This window comes from Lepisosteus platostomus, chromosome 1, assembly GCF_059453375.1.
Source record: "Lepisosteus platostomus isolate fLepPlt1 chromosome 1, fLepPlt1.hap1, whole genome shotgun sequence".
NCBI classification, from domain to species: Eukaryota; Metazoa; Chordata; class Actinopteri; order Semionotiformes; family Lepisosteidae; genus Lepisosteus; species Lepisosteus platostomus.
In genome coordinates this window covers 12,382,549-12,395,199 of record NC_142611.1, presented here as the reverse complement: position 1 = coordinate 12,395,199, position 12,651 = coordinate 12,382,549, and the positions used below count along the sequence as shown (strand labels likewise).

The 12,651-nt window shown below is 39.5% G+C and overlaps 1 protein-coding gene across 1 annotated transcript in view; it reads right to left on the bottom strand.

Moving 5' to 3' along the window:
• chrna6 (cholinergic receptor, nicotinic, alpha 6) overlaps positions 1 to 12,651 on the bottom strand; it is a 35,660-nt gene that overhangs the window by 9,887 nt on the left and 13,122 nt on the right. Inside the window, exons 2-3 of the mRNA XM_088624538.1 lie at positions 5,803 to 5,942; positions 5,316 to 5,360 (exon numbers count right to left, since the gene is read on the bottom strand). Of these exons, the coding sequence (XP_088480664.1) occupies positions 5,316 to 5,360; positions 5,803 to 5,942 (185 nt within the window). The remainder of the gene's footprint in view (positions 1 to 5,315; positions 5,361 to 5,802; positions 5,943 to 12,651) is intronic.

The following is a 12,651-nucleotide window of genomic DNA, read 5'->3' as shown; positions in this document are numbered from 1 at the left end:
TGTTTGAAAGTGAGATCTGTCATAATCTGTGTAACTACCACTTCATGATGCAGTGCCATAAAAAGGAGTTAATTAATCTTATGAAAAGCAGGTCACATTTGAGAACTAGAGAGCATATGGAATCACACAGATATCCATCAAACATGATGAAAGACATCAGTGGGATTCAGTTCTTTAAATCTTCTTTAATCTAGTAACACATATTTCTGCTGAATTCTGCTCAGTTGCACCCAGTGACAAGATCCAGCATGAAACAGGATAAAATGTAACAGTTACAGCTACTCAAAATGTCCACATGTCGAATATTTTCTTTTCATTGGATGAAATTCTGTATTCAGTCCAATTACCCATACATAAACTTTTCACTCCTCTTTGTTGTTTTTAAGCCATGCTGTCACCCTTTGACTATTATGGTGATGAAATCTGTCCTTGTACACAGGCCAGAGTAAGCTCATGTTTGCAATGTTGCCAAGATGTCTTTTTATCTCACGTCTCTCCCAGTCAAAAAGCAGAGAAGCTCATACATGCATTATTTTCCCAGAATTGATTATCATAATGCAGTACATGCTGGTGTAACGAACAGTTCTTTCCGGACCCTATGTGGACGACACAATCCGAAGAAGTGGGGAAACACTGGGAAAACGTCATGTAGGAATACGGGGCTGAAAACAGGGGGGCGTGTCCAAAGTGCGCTGGTGCACGGGGGAGGTGTGGCTGAGGCAAACAATCCAAGAGTAATCCATAGAGGGAATCCAAAAACACAAGAGTAAGTCCATAGCCAGGAGATCCATCCAAACAAGAGAATTAAAAACACGAACCGGGTCGGAACCGACGGACTAGGAACAGGAACAGAGGTTAAAACCTTAACGGGACCAGGCGCTTCCAGGTCCCGGACTCGCACGGTACGGAAACCAGATGCAGAGCCCGGATGAGCGTCAGCGCCTGGCTTTTAAGGTGGGCTGGGAATAGGGATCAGGTGCACAGAATAAAGTCTAAAGTGAAAGGGCTGGAGCACCCTTAAGGAGGGGGGACTATAATCGTGACAGCTGGTGCATCCAAGCATGTTCTTAAACTACAATATGATTAGGACTCAATGACTTGGACCTTAAATGAAACTAAAATACATGGGCCCTGTCCTATGCTGTTGGAACAACACATATGGAAAACAGTCTTTTTTTATCACAAAGAAAAAACCCATTTGCTTAGTTTGTAAAGAAAGCATTTTGGTGATGTAAATGTTCATACTTTGGTTTTATTATTTAAAAAGTACAGGGAATTGTAAGGTCAAGATACAGTATGTGGGAAAATATTGGATGTTTCTATTCAGCAAGATAAGTTTAATGAGCAGTGACAGACAACATTGTCTCAGTTAAGGCAAGTTATGGCAATTTCCAAAATGAACGGCCAAATCACGTAAGGTGTTTTCTCGTGCGACATTTGTTAAAGATTGTAAGCTCAAAGTCTCAGATACAGGGACTTGCTCATGTCTTTTCAAAAACACTGTAGCTGAAAGCGTGAATGACCTACTGTAGCTACTGTACCAATCTCTGTTTGTGGCATTTAGTCTTTCTGTAGATTATGGGTTTGATTTTACCGATGCAACTCGGCTACCACTTTTCCTCTGTGGTGTGGAAGCAGATCTTAAAATTACAGAAAAATCTGTGAATGTCGCACCTACAAAATGGCAACCCAACAGGAATGAACATACTGTATGGCAAGAGTCGGAGATGGGTTTCAACAACATGACACTACAGTGAGGAGAAGACAGTTGTCTTAACAGCTGATGGAGCCCAGTCCTGTGTGGTAAAAGGACACAAAAAAAACTATGAAAGGTGAATGATACTGGAAAACCTTCCCCTGTATTATACATCCAAAAGTACTGAGAGAGAAATATTCCTGAAAATGGAAATGTTATGACTATGGGTTGTGAAATTTATCAAGTTCATACTGACAAAAAGGCCTGAATCTTAGGTGATTTTAGGTATTTCTATAGCACCTCAAACAATCTAGTGACTGTCTAGGTACAGTATACTAAGTTGTGGGACATTGCTCGATTGGTCCTTTGAACTGGAAAAAGAAATATAACTGCTCATGCACAGTTAAAGGAGAAAATCAGACATCAAATAGCTATGCAATTTTGGATTTAACTGTGATACTGTATACTGGAATATCTCAAGACTATGAATGTTAAACTACAAAGCTGAAAATAGGTCATTACAGAAATGTATGAGGGTGTAAAGGTGTAAAAATTATGTATTTGAGAAAAGCAAATGTTAGCAGGAAATCTGTCACACATATTTCTGTGTGCCAAACCAGTTCCGACTATATGATGAATGCAGCTTTACCAAGTGCTGCAAAATCAAACAAGCTGCACTGAAAATCTGAAAACTGCTTTTGAGATTTTCACCAAACAGCAATTCCAACTTCATCTCTTTTTTTCTAAACCATTCTGATTGAGCTATCAGGCAGTTGTGCACTGAAGACCAAGTTGGACTTTGTCAGTATTGAATAGTTTTACTGCCAACTCCCTGTCACATTTCCACTGCTCTGCCTTCAGTCTACACAGGTTGTGTCAATGTTTGGGAGGATACATTGTGTGAACAGCTGTTCTCGCTTGTGATCAATACATCACTACCAATATCTTGGGAGCATGATGAACATTTACATTCTTTACTGAGTCTTTATTATCCCCGGGGGGGACAAGTTCTTTTATAGCAGCAGTGTTCAAACAGAAAAAAAAATGGAACAACAATATACTGTACATATTTACACTGAAGGTAAAATAGTTAAGTAACGATATGGCTACAGGTATAAATGACAACTTGGGGAGTCGGTATCTGCATTCTGATGGGAGTAACTGGAAATTATTAAACAAGGGGTGTGAAGGATCATAGCCGATGGATTTTGCTTGACGTGAGTGATAGATGGAGGAGAGGGCTGGAAGATCAGCGCCAATGACCTTCTGTTCACAAGGTTGCCTACATAAATTCACACATTAGTCTCACTGAAATAGTCAGATGGCCTCAGCAAAAGTTGGCCAAGATGAGGCCAAGCAAATATGTAACCTTTGAAAATTCTTTATGCATTGTAGCCCATGTGTATATAGAATCAATACTATGGGCCTGGAATAAGCCATTAAATCAGAAATGGCCCTTGGTAAAACTCAGTTGGACTTTCCTGCATAAACCCATCAAACATAAACAGGTAAATTATTTAGACACAGTAAACAGACTTTGAAGCTGTCTCTCGGGCAGCTTCACTCCGGTTGTGGACTACAGAGGAACCCAGCTACCCTCATCCCTGCCCAGAACTTTCTAGGACCCTTTAAGTATTTTTCTCTACCCCTCCCCTTTCCAGTTCCATTCCCCTCCTACTGACGCCACACCTGGTAGTTTGCCCCATGTATAAGTGGGACACTGCTGACCTTGTGACCTTCACCACCCTCCTCCAGGGCCAAGGGGCAGCATAGCACTCAGCTCACATGTGACCCCTCTCTGGGTTTTCTGGGTCCCTTAATTAGCTGACCAGGGCTGTGTCATCAGCAAACTGAATGAGAACACCCACTGATAAGGTATTTTCACAACTTTACCCTGCTTATACCTGCAAACAGGTGTTCAACATGAAACTTTTCTAAAGGGTGTATGTTTTGAAATAGCACTTCCATTAGCTGGTCTAAGGTTGAACACATACTGCAGAAGGCCCTGAAGGGTTTTGCATCTGTGTAAGGACCCTGCCTGCTTTTTGCCATGCCTGATCAAGTAAGAACTTGGTCTCAACCTTCACTAACACATTCAGTCTCTTGGAAATAGTCCCAAAGTCTTTGAATCACCCTTTGAATGACACTAATTTCATCCTTGAGAACTTTGAGAATGACCTACCTCAGGGTGATCCCACTCTGGTCCTGCAGTGCCAGTGTGTCTGCACGATTGTATTACAATTTAACTCTTAACGCCTTTAATCACCTCATTATTGCCTTAATTGGACTAATTTACCCAACTATCCCTATTCAGGTGCTACTGTTTGAAAGAGGTCTCGAAAACGCACAGCCACACCATTATTTCAAGAAACAAACTGACCTTCATCATTAACACTGAACACATTGTTCTCTCATTTCTTATTGCTGTCACATATAGTATTGCTTCATTTTTTTAAATATAACACCTTTAGGAAGAATCTCTTTTAACATTATTTCAGCATGATGCCAAATTATAAACAATAAAGGGAAATTGTCACAAAGGTATTTTGCATTTCTGATGTCATTCATAATGGACACCTAGTGGTTACATTCTGCCGTCAGTGAAACACATAATTTTTAAGGATTTTTTTGCCATTTAACCTGTTCTTGTGCAGTCCTTGTGTTATATGCGTAGTTTTGAGATGCAGGACTAAAGCAAAGTTGCCTCCACAATGCTCTGTTAAAAACCTTTAAATCTTTCTTCCCTCCAAGCTGTTAAGGAGATCTGCTTATCAGCAAAATCACAAGTATGAAAACATCTTTTGGAGGCAGCTGTCAAAAAAATGACAATCATATGTCCACTGCCACCCTGACTTTGTCCTTGAATAGCATACTAATGTTTTCTGCACTGTTTAGTGTGTGCCTAGACCTTAAGCTGACCTACTTCTACATATCAATAGGTACCCTTAAAACTTAAACACACTTTGTGCAAATCATCTAGATGATAGACTTAATCTTCCCTGGACACTTCGAAACAACTAGTAAATACTTGCCATCTTTGCCTTTCCTCTTGGTCGTCAGTAAAATCCATAATTTTCTGGTCTCTTTTTTACTTTGTTAAGCGGTAGTTTTAACAGACATTGCTCTAAAGTTGTGGACAAGCGATGCAAACAACCAGAATGAACCAAGAGCAGAAAATACCAATTTTGCCTGCAGCAACGTTCTCCAACAATGTTTGACGCAACTGTTTTTAAATAGAAGTCTTGTTATTGCAATCAGGCTGCAAACCGATTCTGCACAAAGATAAATAACACAGACAAGAAAAACACCAATGTCTCAAAAAGTGAGGCAACTCGTTTTCAAAAGGTTGAGGAGGACATGAATATAGTATCTAGGGTAAGAGTTTATTTTGTGAGTTTCAACTCCTAAGAGAAGATTAGCTTATCTTCTCTTAGGACTTAAGATTCTTGTTGATATATGACAGCACCCACTTACAATCTTCCTTATATAATGAATTTCCCAAAGCTGCATATTGGCACTGATCGCTGTAATGTTAATTAGGTTAGACAGCATCCTCAAAGACCCATTGATTTATTTGAAATCAAAGTGCCTCACATTGATGCAGATCAATAGAACTTACATGTCGCAGCCATAGGTTGGTTTCCATTATCTGATTTACTTCATCCTAAAAAACAAAAAATGATATGCAAAGAAAATTATGCAAGGAGACTTCAAACTGTAATTCTACAAGATTGCTTGCAGACAAATTGTCTTTTTCAGGGTCTTTCCTTATCTTTTGGATTAACATTACAGACTTATCTATAATCTATAATTATCTATATATTATATTATCTATAATTATTGTCAATTAGTAATACACATTTAATTTTGCTCAAAAACCTTACATAACAAAAGTTATCATATCAAATTAAATCGAAAAGATATGTTATGAGCTATATAACTTTTTAGCTTTATACTATACTGTATGTCCATGACTGTACTGTCATTCTTCACTTGTAGGTACATAGTTTATGTACTACAATAAATCACATTATCAATTTAAAACTAGAATAATAATTAAGCAACATGTTTACAATATATTTTGTATGTAAGAAATGTGTTCTTACTACTTTGACCAGCTGTGAAATGGATACTTCGAACTCCACTGTCACTGGGTCAGATACATTTTCTACTGGCCTTATGAACTGGTTGTAGCGCCGGAAGAGTCTCCTGAATAACCTGTCTTCACCTTTGGATGAGAAGCAGTCTGTGTTCCAAGAAAAAGAGAGGGAACAGAAAATCCAATAATTGTACATTTAAAACCCTTTCAACTTTTTCAATAGTCCGACCACTGAGAATGTTGGTGTTTTTCAGCTTGATAAAATATTTCCAGAATACTTTTGCCAAAGTCTAACATGAAATTTTCCAACTGTGTTTCCACCTCACCGTCAGTGCCTGAAAATCTCCAGATTAGTCACGTGCATAGCACACGGGAGATGTTGTCTCAGTGCGCACAGGAGAGAAGACGTTTCCAGTCAATGCACACTATAAGCCATTCCCTAGAACATCATAGAGATGTGTAGGCTGCCACAGCTACAGTTAGAGGCAGACAAGCAAATGATGTCAGATATACAGTAGCTGGTAAAATATTAAAAGACCACTCACAAAATCTAAAAGGCTTGAAGGGAGCTAGTGTTATTTGAGTGTTGGAATCTTTTAAAGCAGAACTGATCATCCTCTAGAAAGAGAAACAGAATGGGTCTTACGAAGAGTAAAGAGAATGCCATACAGAATCAGAATCAGAGATGTGAATAAAGATTTCACAAATACCCGATATCAGAAAAATGCAAATGTTCTTCAGACAGTATAGGGGATACCTGCACGTACTTTACAGTAAATGTTTATTATATTAAATATCGAGAAACATCTTCAGGACAAGCACAAGACTTCCTTATAGACCTTTCCTCCAGTGAAATAAGGAAAAGCCTTTTACTGCTGTGCCAAACTAAGGATTCCTCACTTCTGTCTATCTAGGGCCTGTCGTAAGACCACATAATAGGCAAGCTTTGACCTCATCTTTTTCCCATTCTTCTCCGACAAACCTGTTTTTCTTAATAATATGGGAGCTCTATCAGTTCTGGAACTTACTATGTTTCCCTGGATATGGCCAATATGGAGCTGGATCTTTCAAGGAAAAAAAAGTAACATCAGCGCTGGCTGATTGGTGTCATCTTTCTAAATCTCACCAAAACTGAGGAGATGCATTATATATATCCATAAAGAACAAACAAACAACAAAGCCTGATTTATACATGAGAAGTGTACCCATAAATTATTTGCCCTAAAGATGTCTTGATAATGTCTGACATGTACTCATTTACAGACCCATAAACATGGTTGACACAGTACTTCAATTACTGTGTATGCCACATGACAAGATCCCTCAGGGAAGGTCATCTAATTAATATGACCAAGGCGACATTTTCTCATCTCAGCACAGGCCCAAGCTAACAACTTAAATACTGTCGAGCCAGGTGGTTTCTCAAGACCCATTACTTGATTGTGCCACCAAAGAAAGGATTCTATGAAATTCAATCGTTAAGTGACCGTTCCCACTCTACTCCTATTGGAGACTACTGCTGTGACTGGGTTAGGAAAATGTAGCTCAGTACCAACCTGTTAATTAGAACCTGAGCTGGGAAAAACAGCTAAGCCTGCTGCCTTTTTGACAGCTCCCACCTGTGTATCCTTGCTTTATACTTCTGTGACAGGATTATTCTTGCTTTTCACTAGCTATATGACCAATGCCAAAACATACAGCCCGTGGGCCAGGTCTGGCGCGCCAAGCTCATTTGTTGGGCTTGTGTAGCAGGTGAGGTCCAAGCCTCAGCCAGGATGCATCTGGCACCATGTCAGAGTCTGCAGACGCCATCGGTGATGTTGCTAAATCTCACATACACAGCAGTCCCTGTGGTTCTAAAATTCAAATTCAATTTCATATTCAAAGAGCTACTGTATATTGGCATGACTGATGACTTAAGCGTGTTGCCAAAGCAGATGCCATGAACACAACATTTACAGTACAAACACACTATTGGACATTTACATACATCACATAAAACATTATTGTAAGACAGACTCAATCTCTATTCTTCAGGCTGTGTCAGGTGATGACATACTGGGTTGTTAGGGCTCTCTACTTCTGTGCAACCTCAAAGCCTGTGTTTAATGATGTCGCAAGTCTAGTCTTCCTTGAACAAACAAAAGTGCACAACAGTGAGACAAAGCTTGGAGCAATGTCAGCGACTCCACTAACTACTGGTCTTACTGAAACAAAACATATTTCTTTTTCCTGACAATGACAAAAGCATAATCTTGAAAATAATGCTGTCTGTTTCAAGAGACGTGGAGAAAATTCTGTTACTATGTTGAAATGAATGGAAAGATGACAAGTTTGATTTGTACGCAACAGGTGGCTTTTGCCCAAGGGCAAGAGCAGTAGTTGTGAATCTATCGAATAGAAGGGAATTTATTGCTGTTTTGACATCACGGATGTCTAGCAACTTGTGTCCTTGTGGCTTTTGTGACACGATGCCCCTTTAACCTTAACTATTGCTAAAATTCTTTTCCAGTTAAAAACAGCAGCACACAAAGAAAACAGTTTAGCAGAAATAAAAAATGCAAGCTGCTTTTCATTTAAATGCACACAAATTCTGTGTATTACATTTTTCAGGTTATGTGGATCACTAATCCCAGAGCATGTACTGTACATATATGAAGCATATACACATTGGCTGTGTCTAGTTTTCACCAGTTATTGAATGAAATGCGCAGACAGAGATTTATCATAGTGTGCAAAAATTACACTTATGATATATGAGTTTATAACGAAAGTTCGGGATGGATAACAACAACCAAGTTCAATTAGATTTAACTGTCAGTAATTAACAATCACTCCTGACATCATTTCCTCTCCTAAACACTATACAGTAAATACTGTACATAATCCCCTTCCCTCCTTTGCATACTGTACATAATTTTGCATCCCTCCTCCACCTCTCAAGCAGGTTCATTCAAATTTAGACTAAACACTCCATATTCCTTTCAGTACACTTAATTATTCGTTATTTTTATTCCTAGGGACTTTAAATAATCACAGTTAATAATGCTAAACAAACATCCCCTTATTCAGAAGACAAGGAGTCAGTTTGTTAAATAGGTATCAAGTGAATATGCTTACCTGCTAACGCCCAAAATGTGGAACAATGTAAATGACACTATGAAATGGCTGTGCCCAGACTTCTGTTAATTTATGGTAAATTTGGCCCATTTGAAGCGTGTTTAAATTAAATCTGGCCTACCGTAGCAAATGTGTTTGACAACCCAGAGCATGATGCTAAAAGTGATTCGTTTCACACACCCATTATCAGACAGCTGTTTATTTCAACTCTCAGCTCATCCCAGATGCATATGGTACAAGGCAAAGCTACACCCTCAATGGGACGCCAATTCCTCACAAGGCACACATCTTGAGAGACAATTTAAAGACATCAATTACCCTAGCCAGTACGTTTTCGGAAGACAAGAGGAAACGCAGGGAGAATATGCAAACTCCACACAGAATTTGACTCACTCTAGAATTGAACCCAAGACACAAGAACCATGTGGCCCTGATTCCACTCCACCTGTCCAATCACAAGCAAAATCGATTTTTTTTTTCCTGTGCAAATCCCTACTAATCTGACAGCACTTTATGCAGTTCCTATTTATAGACCAAATGGAGCTAGAATATAGATGGAATATTTAAAGCTTGTTATAAAAAACTGTAGTTGAAGAGAAAAAAATAAAAGAAGACACATGCCATCTACGCATAAAATAATAATGTCTTGTGTAATTTGTCTTAATTTTATTTAAGCAAAAGTAATATAAATTCAAAAATGTTATGTAACATTGCAGTTTTTCTGTATACAGTATTGTCAGAGTACTTTGATGTGTTGACTAAAGATGCTCTCCTTAAAATTATTATCTGAGAAAGACATGTTGAATGATCTTGTTGGGTTTTTTTTTAAATGGAACCAGAAAGTGGGATTAGGGTTTTGGCATAATACAGGAATATCAGTCATTTTAATGATATATTTGACACTCTCATTATTGAATAAGGTTGACCTGTTTAGCATCACACAAAATTTAGATCTGTCTGGCACCCAATCCAAAGGGCATTCCAAAATAGTGCATTTGATGATGGATCTCACCATGTTACAGCACACCGTTACTGAATGCTTTTGTGGGATTCAATCAAGAATCACTTTATTCTTACCATGTAAGATTGTTTCAGGTGATGCTGTCAATGGACTGCCAGGGATTTCTAATGCCTTTCATGAAACTTCATCAATCTCTGCTGCAGTCCAACCTATCATCAACACCCAGCAAAGTCTCACTTTACAGCACGTTCAGTTAAACCTCTTTTACCAAACTGTTTCTAAGTCTTTGGCGTGTGTGTAAAACACCCAGGCTTTGTAAGACCCTAGTGAAAAACAAAGTAATGCATGATGGAGGAAGAAACAAAACACAAATTTAATCATCGGAAAAAGAGATGGTTTAGGTAATAAACGCTGAAAGGATTCCAGGGTGACACTTCTGGTAAAAACCCTCAAGAAGCTCTGGCATCATGAACATCCTGTCATCCTAATACCCCACCTCAACAAATGTCATAAACTGAACATGACTGGGCAAGATACTGTAAAGTACTTGCCAAACATGGTACTGACAGACTATTCAATTAATGGCACTTCCAGATTTATGGATTATAACAGCAGTTCAGTAGATTTGACATTAGACCTAGATGACATTACACTTCTTCTCAACCCCCGGAGGCTGTTCTTTTTGAATGGCATAAAAAGTAGGTCCCTCCGATGATAGTTTGCACTTGTACAGCAAATATTACTGTTTCGATTAAGTTTTCAATTTTGTGCTCGTGTGCATGCAAACACGGGCACTTGTGGACTGTGTCAGGTTTTTAATGTCTTGCTGGCATTAGCAAAGGCTGTTTGTATTTGATATAGATACTGTATATACAGTATACTGTAAGTGCCAAATAATTATGTTCAGAATCTTTAACCTTTTAAAAAATTATCCTAAATGTACAGTAATTAAACTAATATATTTCAGGGCAATTAAAACTCATCCATACAACAATAACAATAATAATTAGTCATCCTGCTGAATGACACAGTGGGAAGACCCGAGTGGAACTGTGAGTTCTGAGGAAGTCTCAGAGAGAGAATTAGTTTTCAGAAGGATATTGGTGGAGAGCGACTGTAATTGTGATACAGGTAAGCAGCTTAGTTGCCTGCTGTGTATAGAAAGGGGCTTGAAGTCTAGGTACCTTTGAAGTAGTAGCTCAAAGAAGACTTTGCGCTATTGATTTAGGAATTTGATTTATTTCCTCACCAAGCAAAATAAAGAGCTCTAGTTTGGCACATTATGATTGGCAGTGTTTGTGTATACAGTAACTATTAAAATGTTGCTGCTATGACAGCATAAATCCTGAATTAGTCACGCTATAGTATGTTACATCTTCAAGAACTTTGGTTGAAGTGGCACTTCCAGTGAAAGAGCATAGAAAATGTTACTGTAACAGTGCAGTAGCGGGAGGAGCCACAGCAAACACCGGTGTGAGGTTAGTGAAAAGTGGAAAAACAAAAGCAAAGGAAAAACGCACTGATGTGTACCGCGGAGTCCAGACTGGACTTACCCTATGTAACGTGGTCCAGCCTGGAAGAACAGGGAGCGCTAGGCCAAAACAAAAAGAGAACTGTCCACCACGGCGGGACGGGGGAGGAAAAGATCGGCCTGCAAACGATGGGTGGGGCAAACGAAATGAAGAAAAGAAACGAGTCTTACGCTCACATCGCACTCCCCTCTGGGGCTGTTGCTGGAAGGTTCTCCCCTTGCGGGGATCTGCTTGTCCCTCCAAGACAAGTGTGTTTTTAAACAGCTGCAGCTCGTCCTTAATCAGCCCGGGCAGTTGTAGTTGCTAAGGCAACGCGTCGTCCTTTATCCAGGACTCTGCCTACACACTTAGCACACCCCCGCATAATGCCACAGATCCAAATAAGAGAAGGCCATTCCACCCATCTAGCCTAATCGGCAGTTAGGAGCTAATGGATCTGAATGTTTCGGATTCAGTATCATGGCTGCGTAACTTGCTCCATATTCCGACAGCCCTGTGAGTAAAAAGGTGTCTCCTGTTCTCAAGATTCAGATGCACTTCCACCAACTGGAAAAGCAGTAGGTGTTGGTTGAGTCTGTTGGTTGAGTATCCTTGGCCTGTCCTGCAGCAGTGATTTATGACCTGGAAATATCAAGTAATCAATGTTAGGTCTCTTCTGGGCACTCTCGATCGTTCTCCCCCATGCTGGTAAAAGCCTCAGAGCTGTACCGAGCTGATTAGCCAATGCTGATTCCAAATGAGGAAGGATTTAAAAACTGAAATAATTGGTCATTTAAAAATAAAATGTGTAGGTTTTGAAGAGAAATCGGGTGATTGTGAGCTCCTGAGTGCTTCAAACAAAGTAGAGGTTGAGCTCTATGATCCAGAAATCATGAGTTCGAAGCCGGGTCATAACACAAGCTGAGTACTATCTGATCAGGAGAGCACCTCCAAAGTATGCTTGGTATTAGCTGGCTCTCTTGACTTTGACCTCTGTGACTTGACCTGATACCTGCAGGCTGCCTGTGATGTCAGTGCTGCTCCTCCAAGTCAGCACTACCTATCCTCTTAGGTGCTGTGGGCCTTATCACAAAGTTACGTCTTGAAAACAACAATGGAGGGTTGAGATCTCCAACTGCTTTTCCATCCATGCCACAACATCATGAAATCCTGTCCAAGCTACCTGTGCATGCTTAACTCATTTTAAAAGGTCTGTGCCATTTTTCCAGGAACGATGTTCAGATGCACAGTGTGTACGGAACAT